Genomic DNA, 20,319 nt, shown 5'->3' on the forward strand with positions numbered 1-20,319 from the left:
CTGAGAACTGAGGTGATGGATGGCACTAGAGGGGCGTGGGAGAACTTGGTTGATGTTGGAATTCCTTCAACATCACTTTGTCTGCAAGCTAGAAACTTGCCCTCAAGGATTACACATTCCCTGCCAAGGTGTGGGGACACTTGAAGCCTGGGAAGTGCTTGGGGACAAAGCCATCAACCTCTTCTCTTCCTGTTCGCAGTCTTTTGATGCATACTCAAGGTGGTGAAGGTGACTGTTCTTCCAAAAAGTGGCCCTTGGACATGGTCATTGTTAGAGCTCATTGGTGGGCTTGGCAGTGGGTGGGGAAAGGAAAGCGCTGAGGATGGGAAGATGAGCGGGCTTCTGCTGAAACCACCCCTGGTCTCCGTGTTTAGGGGGATGAGACCTGGCAGCAACAGCCAGAGGGGGCTCAGCCTTGCCTGAGGGGGCTGCATGCTTGGAAAGTGACCCACCCGGTGTAAGTTAGGCTGCAGATGAAATATCTATTGAGAGGAAGGGGAGCTTCTTCAAACTGAGGTGCCAGTCATCCAAGGACCCCCAGCCCATTGGCCCAAGTGCAGGTCACAATTTCTGTGGGGAGCCTAGGGTGGGAGGTAGGGCCCTAGGCACTGTTTGGCCCATGGCAATGATGCTCATGGATGAGGCTTGACTCCAGTGACATGTCCTTGAGAAGACCATGAGATGATGGGATCCAGGCTCTGTGAGGGGTCCTTTCACACCTAACCTCGCTGATGGCAGAGTTCACCTGGTCAGGTCGGCCCAGTGTGCTTTGTAATGAAGGCTGAACGTGTAAACTTCATAAAATAAATAAATGAATAAATAAATAAAGAGCTAGATAGATGATAGATAGATAAAGAAAATGTGTTGAGAGAATTCACAATATATAAAATCATCTAACACATAGTGTGGGACGTTGCTGCTAAATAGAGCCAGCAGAGAAACTCAGAGTCAGGCCCCTTTCTAGAAAAGTTTCTGAAAGTAGCCCTTATGTGATGTGGTGAGACTGCAAGTATGCTGGGAAGAAGTCCTTACCTCCAAGATGACCTCTCTCCTGTTTGAGAAGTCTTGATAGACTTCATACTTTACCTAGTACCACTGCTTCTGTTACAAATAAAACTGAACCCAGAAAAACTAATGCACACTGAGACCAAGTCGTTTGGAAACAGGTATGGATGGTGAGCCCTGAAGAGATGGGCAAAGAAGTTTTGTGGGAAGGAAAAATAGGAGGGAAACAGAAAGGAGAGTGAGCGTTACCACTCTATCATTTTGCCCAAGACCAAACAATACAGTATTCACTTCCTGATGCACAAGTGAGAACTAGACACCCAGATTTCTGTAAAGCATACCAGAATACAACATGCAAGTTTCATCTTTTTCTAGAATGTTTGCTGTATGAATGGAAGTGAATAGAAATGTAATATAAATGTATTTTCTCTCTAATCTGTAATAAAACCCAGTTTCACAAACCATGTCAGATTCCAAGAAACTACAACAAATCTTGTATTCGGGGAAAAAAGTTTGTTTTTTTTGTGTGTTTTTTTTTTAATGTAATTTGATTCGTTTGGCTCTGATAGATAAAAGAGAGAAAAAAAGTGTTTTTTTTCCCCCAAAACACTCAGATCATATTTATGATTATTTCTAAACATAATTTTTTGTAAATGTTCATACAAAAAGTTCATTGTTTCATTGCTCTCAAAGCATTCCAAGCAATCAAAATAATTTATCTATATATATATGTACTTTTTTTTTACTTACCTAGCATTAAACAGGTAAGGCTTTGCCATATTTACTGAATTTCAGTTAACATTAATAAAAAGTGAAGAAAGCAATTCAAGACATGCAAGGTTTAGGAAAATTATGTCTTATTAGAATATTTTTGAAATATTCATCTATATTATTACTGCATACATTAACTTCTTTTCTTAATTGGTGACTTTGTTATAGATGAGATATGTTAAAACCAATATTTTTCATTTAAAATTTTTAAGGTGACACATTGGCAATTCTAACTTCTTTAATATAATTTCAAGAGCTTTATATACTACGTAATTTGGATTCTACTGCTTGAGTGACTATAAAGTAGTTTGGGGTTTTTAAAGACTGTGAAGCATTTCTCAAGGTTAGCTTTTCCAAACAGAAAATTGAGTGTTACAAATTCCACCTCCCACAGACCAGAATTCACAGCCATTGGTCAGGGGCAAATACCACTGGCTCTGTGTCCTCAGTCACTTCGTGCCATTTCACCAAGTAGGAGCCAAAGGTAAGTTTTTACACTTGCTTTCTTCTTGGGTTAGAGACCTTTTTTTTTCCCCTACTAAAACAACCTTTAAAAAAATAATTCAACTTGCTTTAATATTTCATGGTGAGCTTTGATTCAATGGATTGGGTCTAATTTTTCTATGTTGATATTTACATTATTCTTGGAAAATCCAAAAGTCTGAATTAGCTTAGGAATGAATAACATACAGCAAAATCGTTGATCTTAATAATCATGACAGATGCCAATAAAATTATAGCAGTTTCCAATATGTTCCTTAAATGAAGTGCCCTGAAAGAGACCACATTCTTTGCCAGTGTAGACAGGCACTATTGATTGCTAATGATTGAGATATTATGCAAAAGAAGAAAATGATGAGATTTCAGGTATTTAACAAATATTCTGATCATATTGGAATTATGCATTTAGAATGTCTTTTTAAGCTATATATTTTAAGCATATATTTTCAAAATATCATAAACTGGTGTCAGGTGGACAACAGTTTCAAAGTTTCAACAAAGACACTACATTAAATAATAATATAATTACTTGAAGGAAGAAACATACTTTCTGTTTAAACTACATATGGATGTATGTTCTTCATATGTCTGAGATTCACACAGACTGCCTTGTTGCTGGTAATTTTAGGGGATATGTCAAATGCAGGTAAACTCTTGTATGTTGACATTTATAACCAAATATCAAGTATGAAGTGAGAAAAAGAATCAGCAAGTACATAATTTATTTGAAAAATGAGAGTTGCCAGAAGTGTACAAGAAAAAACATATATATATAAATACAAATATATATATATATATATATATATATATATATATATATATATATATATATATATCACTGTTAATGCTTCCCACTTGAATATGGGAGAATAGTTGAAAGGTTCCTGGAAGATTTGCAAATCACACAGTTTTATTAAGTAAGACTTTGTTGGTAATTGCATAGAACAGTTCCAAATCTGCAATCCTGCAAAGGCCTCTGCAAAGGCAAATAAAACAGAGGCTTAGTTTATCCAGTGTGAATAAAAAATTTGTTTGAAGAAATCATAGGAGGGGATAAAAAGGAGCTCCTTGTACTGCTTCTTATTCTCAGGGGAATTTCATATCCTTCTGCCTAACCCTGCTTCATAAAGATTTTCTTTCAAGTAACTGAAGGTCAGTTTGTCTGCCAGTGCATTCAAGTTTAAAAGTAATGTTTACATTGAATTCCCTTTATATGTGTGCATAGGTACAAACATCATGTGTACTGTTTTTAAAGTAAACCCAAGAAGTGTACCCCAAATCCAAAACTTTTAAAAGTAGACATACATGATAAAAAGCTTTACAAATACTTTGCTTCCTCAATAAATAATCACTAGCTGACATTTTGATAGGCCCAACTTAGATGTTTAAAATTAATCATGAGTTTTTTTCCTAAACTAAAATGTATTCAAAGGAGTACATATAAAAAAGAAAATAATTCAAATGGTAATATCTTGATTAAATCCCCCAAAAGCATAATGTTATCATGGAAAATAATTGTGCTTATTAAAGAATTACACAACAAAATATTTCTCTAATTCCACATATGTGCAAATCCTCCTCTAAGGGAATTTTGCCAAACAGTGCCTTTTAGACATGTATTCATTCCTATGAATTCTGAGTTTAAACCTTAGATAGCTATTAAGAATTAAAACAAAACACTAAAGACTAAGGGAAAATAACTTTCTTTTCTACTCCATTTAGTTAGGAACATGTTTTGAAAAATATTGCATGAAATTTTAAAGCATACACATATTAAATCATCTATATATTAATAATACCCAGAGGCAACAAAGAAGTAAAAGAAAGAAAAAAAGAAAACTTCATTATTTTGTCTGAAAAAGCCCTAGGCTTGAATGTACAAGAAACAGCTATGAGTCCTAGTTGTATCACTAACCAACTCTATCTTGGTTTCCTCATCTGCAAAATAGTGTAACAGTTATAGTGATCACCATCACCATCACCATCACCATCACCATCATCATCATCATCATTCCTACTTCTCAGAGTTGATGAAAAACTTAATGCTTAGCAAATTATAACAATCTTAGATAATGTAAAGACTTTTGTGAATAAGTGTGTCACAGTCTTTCTGCATCCCATTTTCCCCCATGCTTCTCTATAAAATAAAATCAATTTCACTGTAATTGCAATACCTACTGTGAAAACGTGGAGAGGTTTGTGCATTAACTTGAACGTCTGGTATCAATAATCCTCAGAAGTCATACAATTTCTTGTGTTATGTTTATAAATTATCCATGTAAAGAAAACTACCAGCTTGAGTTCCTCAATGCTGACATTGATCTATCATTCCTATTTAGTGCAAACTATTCATGAGTTATTATCAATTAAATATTTATGCATTTTAATATTTTATGATTAGGAAAATTTGAAAAAATGAAAGCATTAGCAAGACTCGTTCTGGGACTCATCATCTTTGATGCTGCTGTGACTGCTCCAACTTTAGAGCCCATCAACTATGACTCAGAAACTTATGATGCCACCGTGGAAGACCTGGATAATTTATACAACTATGAAAACATACCTATTGGTCGAGCTGAGGTAACTTTTGGAAGCATTGTGTGAGGAATTGCTGGGGATTGTTCTCTTCAAGTAGATTTTTGTTTATTTATAAATAGAGATGTTCTATCTTAATAATTTCACACAAGCCTTTTCTCCAGAGCATGTCAATCTGTTAGAGATAAACATTGGGACACTCTTTCACTTTCTTATGGTTCATTTCATTTCCTTTTCAAAGAGTTTCTACCAAGTTAGAACAGAGAACCATTAGAAGAAAAAGCAGTAAGAAAAAGAAAAGTTAAAATAATACATATGCAATTATGAGGAAGTTTGGGGTAAAAGAAAACAATGTGAAATTAAAATAAATTAGAAGAAAATAAAAAGAATGCAAAGAAAGGACAATGGGTTTGGAACTTCACTGCAATTCCAAGAGTGAATGTGCTTTCCTAAATGATTCTCTCTCAACAGTGATGTAGGCAATGGCATAAATCTGAGATGACATGCTCCTAATTCAATACTAGGCTTTTTACATAACTAAAGGATACAGACTAATTTTTCTGAATCAGAAAACAAACAGACCTTGAAATGCTGGAGTGTAATTAAAGTACAACATTGACAAAAAACTAATTAAGTATAAATAAACCAAAAGGGAAATTGCATCATTTTTTCAGGATCATAACATATTTCGGGCAGTCATTCAAATGTAAATCTTAAAATAACTACTTTTGATAACTAGGAAAATGAGATATTTTGACAAAAGCACATATTTAAATTGTACGGAACTTAGGTATATCTTCATTAAGATAGTAAATGTTTTCATTATTGTTTATGCTACCTTATGAAATACAAGAATCAGACTGTCACAGTACAATAGTTTTCACAAGTCTTCTCTCCTTACCCTATTTTTTCACTTCATCTTTCTCTCTTTTGCCATCATTTTTTTCACCCCACCCCTTTTCTCTTTTCCACTCTTTAGTAAATTTTCAGGCTTGACAAACCGATCACTTTTCTTTTGCACATTGGTTGTGATTCTGTTTTCAAAGTCTTTATTAATATTCACTCTTTGATTCATTTCCCTTATAGTTTTGTTATGCTAAGGAGATTTTCTGTTGAGAATGTATGGTCATTAATACCAATCTTGCTGTACGCAATCTCTATTTCTCTAACTGAAGGCATCAGTGCAGCGTAGAAGAAGAAAATTCTCTAATGCTTAACTCATTTACCCTGCTCCTTTTTGCAATGTGTATACATCTTAAAAAAATAATTCAGTGCATATCTGTTGCTATCAACCAAATAAAATATTTTAGTTTAAACTTCTTTGTCATTTCTCAAAAAAAAATAAAATAAAATAAATAATAAAATATATATATATATATAGGACTGAAGAGGTTGGATGAATGCCATAAGTGAATCCACTCTTTTGAGTAGGGTTGGGGAGTAAAGTCAAGGGACTGAATAGTGAAGTCAATGAGCTTTATCTGCAAACCTCTTTTAAGCCATTTCTTGCTTATAGGATCCATTTCGCTGCCCTGGAGGCCCTAAACATTCTCATAATATTCTGAAATTCTTTCTGCCATCAAAAAATATAACCTAATAAATATACTTACATAATATACAAGTTTATTAAGTATTTTTGCTTTTAATCTTGGAATAGCAACCTTCTTTCAAAGTACCAAATATGTGGCATTGTCTCCTTATACACCCAGCCCCCACCTCATGCTCACATCCCTGATTTCCACATGGGCCTAGCCAACCTCAGAATCCCAGTAGCAACTGAGGGCTCCAGAGTGTCGCTGACAATCACTGTGGTTGATTGAAATATGTAATCATCCCTGATTCCCTGATTTAACAATTATTTGTGGTGAAATCATATTAGAAAATTAATTTATAGTTAGATGATGTGTATATATATATATATATATATATATACATAGATATATATGTATATATATATACATATGCTATGATAACATAACGCATTTGAAAACATAAGCTATACATGATTTTTTTTGTTTTAAATTACAAGTTTTGTCCAGTAGGAAAAATCAACAAACCAACCCACTCACCCGTCACCTATGGGGAAAAAAATCCAAAAACAATATGATAGAGTAAGTAAGATGACATGAGAGACAAAATTCAGAAAAACTTCAGCTCTTCTTTTGTAAATTGCTTTCCAAACAAACAAATAACTAGTATTGAATTCCTTATGAGAAGATATGAAATAGAGCCATAGACCCAGCCATGTGAATGATTCTATAATATAGCTACTCATGATATTAATTTCTTGAATGCAGTCTTGGAAATTCAGATTCTGGTGACTCCTGGTAAGATTATTTGTCTCATCTTTATAAAGTAAGGGCAGTTGTTCCACATGTTCGTGATCCTATTCAACACTTTTTGAAGGAACACTGATAACACACCCATAGAGGGTACAGCTGATGAAATAATTGATGGTAAATGAAGCACATGGAGAATGGTGAGATCAGATTCTTTGCTTTTTGTCCTTAATGCCAAGAGTATGGTTGTCTGTTTTAGCCTAGAATTTATGTTATCTGTAGAAAAGGCAACTTATATTCTAAAATTGTAAATTTATGGGAAAATGAAAAATGTTTCTAAATGCCAGTTTCTTTCTTATAAATTCTAAGACTTGGCATTTTAGGCCAATAGTATAGATCCTTTGGTCTAGACTTCCAGTGATTAATCCTTAATGCTTCTGACATATGTGATAGGCAGAATTCTAAATGCCTCCTAAGTGGCCCATCCCTTGGTGTGTCCATGCTCTCTATAAGGCTTAACATCATGAATTCATTGGGATATCGCTCCTGTAATTAGGTTATGTTATATGGCACATTTGAAAATTTGAAAAGGATATTATCTTGGTTAGCCTGACCTAAACTCCAAGCCCTTTACATCAGTGTTTTGAGGTTGGGAACAAAATTTGAAGCATGAGAGAAATTCAATGCAAGAGGAATTGTTGCTGGCTTTAAAGATAAATCAGTCCACATAGCAACAAATGCAGAAATCTCTAGATGCTGAGAAGCGGACAGCCAGCGAGCCCAGAAGAACAAGTGTCCTATAGATACAAGAAACCCCGAGCTCCACATGGAACAAAGCCACTGACCATCACCTTACTTTGGCCTTGTGAGACCCTAAGGCTAGCCCTGGACTTCTGAGTCATAGAAACTGAGAGCTGAAAAATGCATATAGTGGTTTTAAGCTGCTTGGTTTCTGGAATTTATCACGCAGCAATAGAAAACTAAAATAAGTAATAATTAAACTTTTTTTTTTTTTTCTGGAACCCAAATTTGAATTTACTGCTGCAAAGCTTGCATTTGTAAGTCCAGTGATTTATCTGGGCAATGAGCCAAATCCCACCCCCCCATCTTCAGGTTTAGAATCTCAATAGAGCTTTATTGATTTCTACTGTTGGTGGTATGTTCATTACCTCCCTAGTGTTTGGGAAACGTCACAAAAGCATTTCTGGTTTTGAAAATTATATGCAGTAATAGTATTCCAGACTGTGATTATGATTTCTGCTGATCTAGAATACCCAGAACCTGCTGGATTCTGTGGTAGAAGCAGCTTTTAGCCCAGCAATTCTATCACAATGCTCTATCTTACCCAATGGATACATTTGTTGGTATGACGTAAAATTGTTGCAATTTTTACCGAGCTTTTATTTTACTTTAATGGTATGAGTAGGAACTGACTATAAGCTGTGAGACTACAATATAGACTTTTTGCTTCCTGGTGACTAATAGCTAAACCTGATCGAGCACTTATTGTGTGCCAGGTACTGTTCTAGGCATATCTCTACCTGATATGTGCTAGTACCTGATCAGTCCCAGGCATATCATATGTATTATCTTATTTATTTCTCACAACAAAACTATAAAGTGTATCATTATTGTCAATGAATAGATGTGGGTATTGAGACAAAGAGCAGGTAAGTAACTGGACTAAGATTACACAGTTACTAATGGTATATAATCATAGTGATGTTATCTTCTCATATCATAATATAATCTTCAGCAAATTAATAAAAGATTGTACTATACTCCCTCCATTTTCTACCATTTTCCAAATTGTCCTTTTAGCTTGATATTGGTTTTAATTAAACTGAATGTCAAGTGCTCCAACTCTCCTGAAAGAGAAAAAAACATTATTCTTCTACGGTAAATAATGTGAACTACAAGCAACCTGTATAGACAACTGACTGTTAATCTAATTACTATAAGAAAGAAGGGCTTAAAACTACTTCAAAGAATAATTGTGGATAGACATTCTCCAGCATATATCTAAGTAATGGGCATTCACTTCAATACATATATTTATTATTATATTTCTATATATAATAGCATATACATATAGTATTACCATACATGCTTTTAAAACTGCCTCAAATACTGTCTAGAATGAGATAAAGTATGCATTCATAAGTAAATAAAAATAACTAATAAAAAATATTGGTAATAATTGACCAATAGGAAACTTCTTGAATGAGAAATGCTTTCTTTACTATAACACACATTGATTTTAAAATTAAGGCCATTTTTTTCTTTTTCGTAAAACAAGTAGCTAGATTGTTTAAAATTATCCCTATAATGAAAATTTCATTGAAATAGATAAATTCAGCTTCAAAAATAACATTTATAGATGAAGAAGCTATAAGCTTTGTCAAAGGAACGAAAATTAAACTTAGTGGATCTGTAAGGATGGGAGAGAACTCAATGAAGACTGCTGTACCAATTAACAATTGAGCCATGATTTCTTTTCTCTTGTCATCATGATAATATGGTGCCAGGCAAAATAATTTTAGAATATATGTTAATACCCTGCAACACCAGAAATTACTTAAATAGAATCAAACTAATTTGGGACTACTTATAAAAATAAATGTCTATTTTAGATAACGATTTTTAAGAAGAATCTTAAAATGAGGTTATCTAAATGTAATCAATTAGTAATGTAAGACATGATTATTATTACTATTATTATTGTTATGAACAACTGAGGGTCAGAATTTTGCCCAAGGTTAGTCAGCTAGTAAGTTTCAGAATAAAATTTAAACCAGATCCTTTTAATGTCAAACCAGAGAGACTTTGGCGATAAAAAGCTCCATTATTTTTCTGCTTCTCTTTAATCTTTACTTTTGTTAGCTGTGTCCAATACTGAGGTTTCTTTTCTCTGAAATTAAGTAATTTGATTATTAGGAATCAGAAAAACAAGAATTTTCAAGTGATTATAATGAAAACAATATCTAAGCAACTCTCTTAGCTGTCAAAGTATTTAGGGGCGAGAGAGGTAAGATGATCCTTCTGCACTGAAAGCTGCTTTGTCAGGAATATGGGGATTGAGTAATCTTTGCCAAACCCCTTTCTTCCTCATCCATTTTCAAGATAAAATAGAAAATAAGATACAGCTCTCATTGCCAGTGTTCATGGTCACATTTTTTTACATAATTAATATGGATCACTTAAATCAATTTGAATACTAATGTTTAGAGCAGAATTCCATTGCACTTAACGTATCTACATGCCAGTATGTGAAACCCATCAGAATGTTCTTTAGTAACCCAGGCTGAACAGCTCAGAGCCTGTTAATGTATCTGGAAACAAACTGTTGATATAATGGAACAACACAGAATAGCTTCAAGATTTATAATCACCTAGTGGGTTAATTGGGGAGAAATATAAATTTAAAATTCTGTTTTGTTTAGTAAAAACTTGAGTCTGTGCTGAAATAAAAATCCAAATAACATTCTGGATTTCAAATACTTAAATAAAAATGGGACACAAACCCATAATTTAAATACTATCTGGACTTACTGGTTAAAAATTTACGGGCACAGTGGAGATCCTAAACGAAGAGAATAAGTAGGTAAGGACATATGCTTCCCAAAATGACTTTGCCTGGGCACTAAAATCATTAACACATATACACTGCAAAGAACGGTGGGAAAAACCACTGGTTTTGGTGTTGCTCATGTATTCACTTGTTTTATCCTCGGGAGGCAGTTTTTCACAGTGTTGAATGATGTGGTCTCTGGAGGCTGACTCCCTCTGTGGGAGTCCCGGTCCTTCATACTGTGTGGCCTTGGGCAGTCATGCAACCCCTCTGAGCCTCAGACTCCTATTTATGAGATACCTAGTGAGGATCAAATAGTGGTGACTATTTAATGTAGAGCCTGGCACATGGCAAATCTTTAATACACCTCAGCTTCAGTATCAAATAACTTATTCAATCAAAGCCACTGAAGCTTACTCACTGGTGACCAGAAAAGTCTCCATGGACGTGATGGGATTTGAGCTGACTGGGCATGGGTTCACTTTAGATCCACTTAGAAATATTTTTCTGAGAACGAGGAATAGGGGCAGGTAAATTAGACCAAATCCCTTCTTTTTCCTCAGAACCTCCCAGTCTAGGCATCTTATAAACACACACAGATACACACACACACACACACACACACACACACACACACACACACACACACACACATATATATATATATAAAACAAGATGTGGAGTTATCTATTGGGACATAGGTTTGTATGAGTTCAGTCACAAAATATGTACATATGCTGAGAGATTATGTCCCCAAATCTGTCATCAGTCTCAGACCTGACAGCAAATTTGAGATATAAACTATTCTATTCATCTATTTATCCATACCTTTTCTGAACAGTACTTAAGGCTACTTACATGAATACAAATGTGTACAAAAATAGATTTATAAACATATAAAATAAATACAAATATAGATAAAATATCTATATGCAATACTAGCTCATAATAATGTATAAAATATATAGTATTGAGTATATTGTATTATATAATTTATAAAACTAATTTATAAAATATATAATATCAAGTATATTGTATTATGTTCTCCACAATATTACATCTTGTATCATTTATTATTATTTGTTATACTACATTATGGTATCTAAAATATAAAAAAGTGAGGCAAAGAAAAAATAAGAGTCAGGAACATACTATGAAACCAAGAGCAAGGTACATATATGAAAATGCATACTATTTTTATTATAACACATATGGATATATATATATAATATTCAAATTTTTCTAGGCAATAAGTGTTAGGTTTTAAGGAATCCCATATATGCTCCTCCTATGACTTACTTAACTTCAGAATCAACTGAGAGAGACAGAAATGGGACTCAGGCAAATGAGTTCAAAATATCCCCTTTATTTCTGATAAAATGTAGGTTGAAAAGTATGACTTAAGTCTGAAGCGCCTATGGACTTCCTAATACAAAACTCCAGAAATAGACTAAGTCAGCAGTTGCAGGCAAGATTGGTCAACCACAGGCCTTAGGACAGTGCCTGATTCAGTAAATCTTAGTATGTGTGTGGAGGGACAAAACACAATGCAAGCTGTTGACAAGGAAACAATTCCCCTCACCCAGGCCTCATTCCTTCTACTCACCAATTACCCAGTCATTCTTCCTCCCTTTGGAAGGGTGAGGAAAGGGGCCAACAGAGGATGCATCCTCTCCACAAGACTGTGGCCTCTCCATTAGGCTTAACTATTAAGTTCAATAGAGTTCTCTCCTTCAAGAGAGAACATAATTTTCTCTCCTTCAAGAGAGAAAATCAACCCATTTTTAGGACAGTCATGCTCCAACTTCCCGAGACCTACTCCTATGCCAACCACCAGTCTTAGATGTCCTCTGGCAGTCTGTAGATCTTGACCCCAGTAGGTTCTGAAATGGATCCAAGCGCATTCATAAATTAATTTCAAATACCTCTCTGTACCTGAGATCGAAATTTCACTATCTGTTCTATGTTCTACCTCAAATTATATCAAGCCACATTATCTAATAACAGAGCTCATGAGAGGTTCTGCAATGAATCAAATACTAAGTAAATAGACTCCAGTAATACAATTCCAGAAACAGAAAATTTTGTTTCAAATAAATTTCCAGAAACACAAATTTGTATGTAGCCCCTCTCCTTCTATGACGCTTTTGAGGAAAATAAAAAACTACAGATTAACATCTCCTACAAATTTAAGTCTAAACTTGTTTAAATCTAAAGGGATTGAGTACAAAATCAGAATTGCTTGGCTTGTGATTTCAAAGTCCAAAGAACATGCACTCCAAAATGCCCCATCCTCAATTCCTTCTGCTTCACCTCAGCTAGACGGATTCTTAGTGCCGGGGTCAAGCTGGATCCCTTCAGGAACTGCCACCTGAGTGGACTCTTACAGATACAGATGTAGTTTCAACAGAGGCACATCAACTGTTATTAGTTCATTACCAACTCTCCCATGGCCTTGATATTTAAAGAAAATGAAGCATTAATTGCACACACATTATTATCACCACACTGACCCTAACCCCCATCAAATTTAAAGACCAAGTTAATACTGAGTCCCTAAAATATTTCTCCTAGGCAAAAGAATATTCCCCAAACCAGTACACAGTGTTGCCAAAGACCGCAAAAGAGACTTGGTGGTAACTGAGATGTCAGAAGATGAAAGAAATCTTGGTATAGCTTCATCCAGGTGTTGTTCAGCTTATGCTCACTGTCTCTCGTCTGCAAACTTTGAGGCCAAACACAATTTGGAGAAATTTCCCCCTAGGAGTTAAATTATGGCAGTGTTTTACCATTATTGGAGGAGCTGTTCTCTAAGTGTAGTTAGTACCTGAACTGGCGGCATCCTCATCACCTGGGAGCCTGTCTGAAATGCAAATTGTCAGGTCCCACTCCAGACCTAATGAATCCGAAACTCTAGAGGGGGCCTTGATCAGGGGACTTAACAAATCCTCCAGGTAATCCTGATGCACTTATCATATGAGCAGCACTGCTCTAAGAAATGACTCCTAACACAATAGCTTTACTCTCAGTAGCATTTGAGATATCCCTGCTTTCTAGTGTAGTTTTTAAATATGCTAGGGGGCAAGCCCAATCACCAGGCATACTTGAAGCCTCTCTCTCTCTTTTTTTCCCTTTCATCCTCAAAACCTTTGAATGTCCATTGTTTTATAGCCCTGGGTTCCTGGCAACTGATGCTGCTTTGTGTCTATCAAGTGAGAGATGCTCTTGTGAGCAATAATTTTCAGCAAGGGGTGTTCTCCAGCCCAGAAGCTACGTGCCCCAGTGGCTCCTATCCTTCTGCTATGGTATTTAGGAAATGTACCTCCCAGAGAGTTTCTGCTCTTCCCCTTGTTTTGTTGTTGTTGTTGTTGTTGTTGTTTCAGCTGGAGAACCAATCTCAGCAGATTCCTGAAAGGATACTGCTGTTGTTTCTGAAGCCTGTGGCCCCTGGGGGCCTAGTGAACAGCAGAGCTTCTATTATATTCCCATCAAGATTTTACTCAATATTTCCAAGTTCCAGGACTTAATTAGCATTTCTGTCTCCTGCATCCTATTCTGCAGAATCAGTTTCCCCTCTCGAGTGGCCATGTAGATGAATCACTTCTAGAGTTTTCAAAAATCCTAATGCTTAGGCCATACCCCGGACTATTGAAATCAAAATCTCTGGGAGTGGGACCCAGATTTAGTGTTTGACTTGTCCCTGCTATACTTTCACTATGAGTCAGTTACTATTTTTATTTAAGCAGTTTAACATGTTTTTGTTTTGTTTTTTAATTTGCTCCCTTTACTTCTCTAATACTATGTGCTAAATGAATGCCTTCTCTTCTCTTTCTGGTCTGGACTTTTGTCTTCCTAACAGAGTCTTCTAGAGTTAGTCTTGTAGCATCTTCTATAGAGACAGATTTAAAACAAAAAATCAGTAAATTATAAATCTGTCCAAAGTAACATTGTTCAAGAATGCTTTAGAAATCTTCATATTTCTGAGTTGAACAATCCTACCTCAGATATGTTCTGTCATCATACTAATTTCTAACTCAGGACTGGACGTGACATGTTATTGTCCTGCCTAGCCCTCTTTGATCTGCTTAATTTTCACCAGATCTTTCCTAATTTCACAAATTTCTTATTCTAACACTTCTAGGGCAAGTTACGGTAAACTCTGTCTAGAGTCTGCTAGGAACAGAGAGGCTTGCCCTGTGTTTATTAAGGTAGGTGAAATAATTCAAGAATCATGCGTGGTATTTTTGTCATTCATCAGGTTGTGCAATTACTGGCTCGTGATGTCAGTGCACCCAATACAAGATACAGACAGGTAGGCCCTAAAGGATAATCACAGTGACATCATGCCAATTTCTCATGTCAGATTTAATGTGGGCTTTAAAGAGGTAAATGCTATGCATGCAAATATATACTATTCACTACATTTCTTAACGTACATGAGAAGAAGAAAAGACGTCTAAAAAAGATGTTAAGGCTAGATCAAATATTTTTATAAGTGTGTTCTCTTTCGAGTTATTAGAACTCTGATTAAAGACATAAATATGAAAGAATAAAATCCAAGATATTTAAGATAAAAATACATCTACTATAACTATATTGAATCTCCAACATATACAGTATGGAGATACAAGGGGATCAATACATTTGGTACTGAGAGGAAAAAGGAACATCACAGAGTCAAATGTGGTCAAAGCCAATTAACTACTCTTCGGCAGCCTTCTATTGGCAGGATAATTTCCATCGTGTTAATGACTGCAAAAATGACTTATGATAGGCAACAAATTTAGATATTTTGGCCCTTAGAAAACAGCCCTTCCTTTGCCCTATGCTATTATAGAGCCGACTTACCTAAAGTTCTTGGTTCTGGTTCTACAGTCATCAACAATCTTTTGATTACAGTTCGGTTCCCAAGTGAGACTGCAGAAACTACAGAGACTATATTGGTGGCAGTAAGAGGGTTCAGGTTAGCGTTCCAGTTAAAGTAATTCTGCCTCTAAGAGATAAAGACAGGCTTCTAAACTTGCAAAATTTTGCAAGCCTTTACCACTGATAGTGAATGACAGAAAAAAGTTTTAAGGTAATAGTTATCTCTTTCAAAGGCAATTAGCTATTAGCTGGTCCTCCCTTGGCCATCTACTATAAATGCACATGCTTTTCTGTTCCAAATACCTTATATACATCATCATCATCATCATCATAAGTGAACAGCAATTTTTTGCAGAGAAGTTCTACATATTAAAAGACATGGTTTATTATACTTTGTGCCTCAATAAAGGCTGTGTTAGAAAGAACAATTTGCTTTGTGTTAGGGTGGAAAAGATTGAAACTTAAAAAAATACTAAATTACTCCATTATAAAATAAAGAGCTAGAGCTTGGAAGGTTCAGATTTCTTGGTTTTCAGTCCAACTTCTTTGTTTTCAATTACTGTGATTGACTCCCTCCCCCTATCCCCATTCTCATGAGATTACTGATTTCAGCCTACACTAAATTGTCCTTCTGGCATCCTTACTGGGGGAACAAGGGCAATAAGGGGAAAGGGAACATGAACTGACTTTGCTATGAGATAATGTTGCTACAGCCTTTGCCAAAGTTCCCTACCAATATTATTTGGGGACATTCAATTAGAACTAGAAGATACATTTGTCAGGACTAGATACTGGAAACCTATCAAGTTTTTGGAGCCTAAGGGAATGACGATGAATGGAATCCCTAATAAACTGGGATAAAACTCAAGGAGAAAAATCTTTCTGACAGCTAAATATGTAATATTGCCATTTTCTGGCAACAAAAGGAAATGAGAAAATAAACGTGAACAACAAAAAAATGCTGAGGTCTCACAAGAGACTAGAGAGGGTATGATTAAATGAAACCTTCAAATCATGAGTGCTTGTTTCTTTTGCACTGAATTTTTCATTTAAACATTGCATTAAATACAAAGAAGCATTATCATTTAGAGTTATGAATTTATGAAGAGTAACCATAATCTGGATAGATATTTAAAAAACAAAACAAAAAATGATGTACATGTTTTCATAAATACATGTATAAAATTCTAGCAAGTCAATATTAAATATTACGATTTTATACTATTATGATGTAAACCAAAACATACTAATTTTGATATTTGACCTGAAGACATTTATTAATTATATACATTTATTAATTTTGACTTATCAAGTTAATAAATTGCTGAGATGTAAAAATAAGTAAGTTGCAATATGGTGAATTTATTCAAATTTGGTGGTATAATATTTCAGGAAGTACTACACCAAAGAACCAAGATCAAAGAACAATTCTTTGTAAAAGAGAAATCAGAGTGAATAAGAGACAAAAATAAAAAAGAGCTAATTTTTTTTTCTAATGTTAACGATATGTACTAGGTAAATCAACAGATACAAATATTAAAATTGTTCCCTCAGTATAGTTGGGAAATGGATAAGAAACAAAAGTTGGAAAGGTCTATATTAGGGCAAATTATATTAGCAGCTGTGACAAACAACTCCAAAATCCCAACAGCTTAACACAATAAAAATTATATCTTGCTGAAAGTATTGTCTACTGCAGGCAGCAGGTTTACTGTCCTTAAAGTAGTTATTCAGAGATTTAAACTTCTTTCATGCTAGAACCTCACCATCTTCACTTTGGGACTTCAAGTCACTATGGTATCTTCTGTTGACAGATTGAGGGAAGGAAAAGAATGTGGAGAAAGTATATTTGCTCTTCACTGATTGGGACCAGATGTGGTATATTACTTTCTCTCCCATTCAGTTGGCCAGAACTAGCCACGTGACCCAATCTAGATTCAAAGAAAGTGGAAAATACATTTTAGGTAATTATATAAATACCAAGGAGGAAAATGCAACAGTTCAGTGAATGCATGGAATTGTCTTAGCCACCATGTTTAACCAGGCTTACGTTTCATTCTGATATAAAACTTATTTCTCACAAAAGTGAGAGAAAATTAATGCTGCTGAAATTTTACAATCTACCTATGTTATGTTATGTGATATTTTTGATACTTGTCAATTTCGGGGGAAATGTGATTGACTGCCAAGTGCTCCCACGAGGCTACGTGACCTCCGTGTGGTCTTCAGCCTTGTGGTTCAACACTGAGTGTTCAGCCTTCAGGGTCGTACATAATCAGTCATGATCAGATCAGACTGTAGGTTGATGAATGATGTCAGGGAAAAATTATATAAGGATTAAAATATGAACAAGAAAGTCCATTTATGAGTTTACAATGTGAATAGTCCTTTCCCAGTGATGCTAATGGGCACTTTCCCTCCCCAGAGCCCTTTTTTCTCAGAACGAAGATACCTAAGAAACTAGATTATTCAGCAGAATTTTATTTGGCTGACTACAGCATCAAAATTAAGGAAGTTGAGCAAGTCTGTGGCAAGACTGATTAGATTCAAATTCTAGTCTTAACAGCTTAGAAGTTGTGTAACCTCAGGGAATTTATTTAGTCCTCCCACCTCTCATCTTCCATTTTGCAAATCTATCAAATGTGCCCAATTATTGTACCTTCTACATAGGATTGTTCTGAGAATGACATGGGAATCAATGGAAAGAGCTTAACAGTTTCTCCTACATACCCTGTTTCCCCGAAAATAAGACCTAGCCGGACAATCAGCTCTAATGTGTCTTTTGGAGCAAAAATTAATATAAGACCTAGTATTATATTATATTATTATATTATATTATATTATATTATATTATATTATATTATATTATATTATATTATATTATACCTGGTCTTATATTATAGTAAAATACGATTGGGTCTTATGTTAATTTTTGCTCCAAAAGCCTCATTAGAGCTGATTGTCTGGCTAGGTCTTATTTTCGGGGAAACACGGTAGTGAGTATTCAATCCATGCAGACTATTTTTAGCTAAGTCATGATGAAATCAAGTGCAATTTCTTTTCTCTGAGTCAGAGATGATCTCTTTAGTGACTATACTGTTTATGTTCAAGAAATTTAATATCTCTCTCCTACATACAGTGTTGTTCTTAACACCAAACTCTTCTTCCCTAAATTCGACTTTCATAGGCTACCATGCTCTTCATTTTACTTTATCTTTATTTAGCTGTGTTATCATCAATAATGAGTCAAGATTTAAGAAGATGCTCTCAAGGACTTGGGAGAAATGGTCCCTTCACAGTTTGCATTTTTAAGACCAATTTTGCATCATGAGAAAAACCTAAAGTAATTTTCATTTCTTGGGGTGGGAACCTCACTGTGACTCTGTTTCTAATACTATTTTATGTATTAAAATCTGCATTTTTCCTATTCTGATAAGAACAATTTTATCTTTATTTTTCAATGAATATTAATAAGTTAACTAGGATCTCAGTGTAGACATGCTTTCTCATTCCTTAGGGATTTACTATAATGTCTGTCCTTTTTTCCAAATTGTACAGAACAAGCAAAGACAAGATTAACAAAACATTTTCCCATCTCTGCCTAAGTTGGCTTGTTAAGTCAAAATTGCAATAAATGTAGCTGAGATAAAGAGGATAGGAAAAAAGATAAGGGAAACCTCCTCAGTGTCAGGATTAGTTAACCGATGTCTTATTATTTAACACATATTTAGCAGAGTCATTACATTTTATAAATCCAGGGAGCACTATTCACATAAAATGTCAAATGAATAGTGCCTCTCAGAATTGTGTGGAATGGCTCTGACTCTGGGCATATAAACTCACCTTTCCCTCAAATATAGACTATACCTAACCAAATCCTTAGATCAGTAGTACGGTCAAAACCAGTTTCACCTAATGAAGTCAAAGCATACCTCATTTAGTTTCCTTTCACAATATGTTCACAACTATAATGAAGGTCCATTGGCAGCTGTGGAGATGTCTGACCCATAACTAATCATGTTTCACACCTGCTCTCCCATGAATTTTTAGTATGTTAAAATATTTTGTTACTCTGAAATCCAAAACTCCCCTTAAGGTATCTAAAATTCACATTGTTTACTTGCACTTATTCAACAATACTTATCAGCCTACTAATTGCTAGACATACTGGGGGAGGAGCTGGGAATGTAATGGTGAAAAAAATGAGATATATATTTACCCTCATGGGGAGATATCTATTAATCAGATATTCACATATACAACATAAAAATCTGTATCAGTTATCTGTTGCTGTGTAACAAATAATCCCAATTTTAGGTGGCTTAAAATACCATTTACTTAGCTCACAATTCTGTAGTTCAGCAATTTGTGTTGTGTTATGCTCCTAGTTTGCACTAGGGTCACTTAGGTATCTGCAACCAGCTGCTGGGTTAGTTCAGGGATCACTGGAATAAGTTGGGCTTAGCTTATATGGTTTTCCTCTACTGTACATGATCTTTCAGCTTCTAACAGGCTGACCCCAACTTGTTCATATAATTACTGGACAGGGTTCCTAGAGAGCAAATGAAAACATACAGTGTTTCTGGAGAACCATCAAAATTGATGCAACATCAATACATTCTGTTCACTAAAACAAATCAGAAAGCCAGTCTAAATTCAAAATTCAAGGAATGATAAATTAATCTCTACTTCTTGATTGTAGGAGAGCCAGCTGTTCATGTTTCCCTGGCCTCATTTCTTTGCATGCATTGCCTCACAACTTCATATCACAGTATGAAAATTGGTAAGAGA

General features: G+C 35.0%; 1 protein-coding gene across 1 annotated transcript in view; it reads left to right on the forward strand.

The window, feature by feature from the left end:
• The first annotated feature begins 2,124 nt into the window (after nucleotides 1–2,124).
• Nucleotides 2,125–20,319, forward strand: part of EPYC (epiphycan) — a 28,033-nt gene continuing 9,838 nt past the window's right edge. Inside the window, exons 1-2 of the mRNA XM_074324861.1 lie at nucleotides 2,125–2,260; nucleotides 4,679–4,857. Coding sequence (XP_074180962.1) covers nucleotides 4,693–4,857 — 165 coding nt within the window. The 5' untranslated portion in view covers nucleotides 2,125–2,260; nucleotides 4,679–4,692. The remainder of the gene's footprint in view (nucleotides 2,261–4,678; nucleotides 4,858–20,319) is intronic.

This window comes from Rhinolophus sinicus, linkage group LG02 (assembly GCF_036562045.2).
Source record: "Rhinolophus sinicus isolate RSC01 linkage group LG02, ASM3656204v1, whole genome shotgun sequence".
Classification (NCBI taxonomy): domain Eukaryota; kingdom Metazoa; phylum Chordata; class Mammalia; order Chiroptera; family Rhinolophidae; genus Rhinolophus; species Rhinolophus sinicus.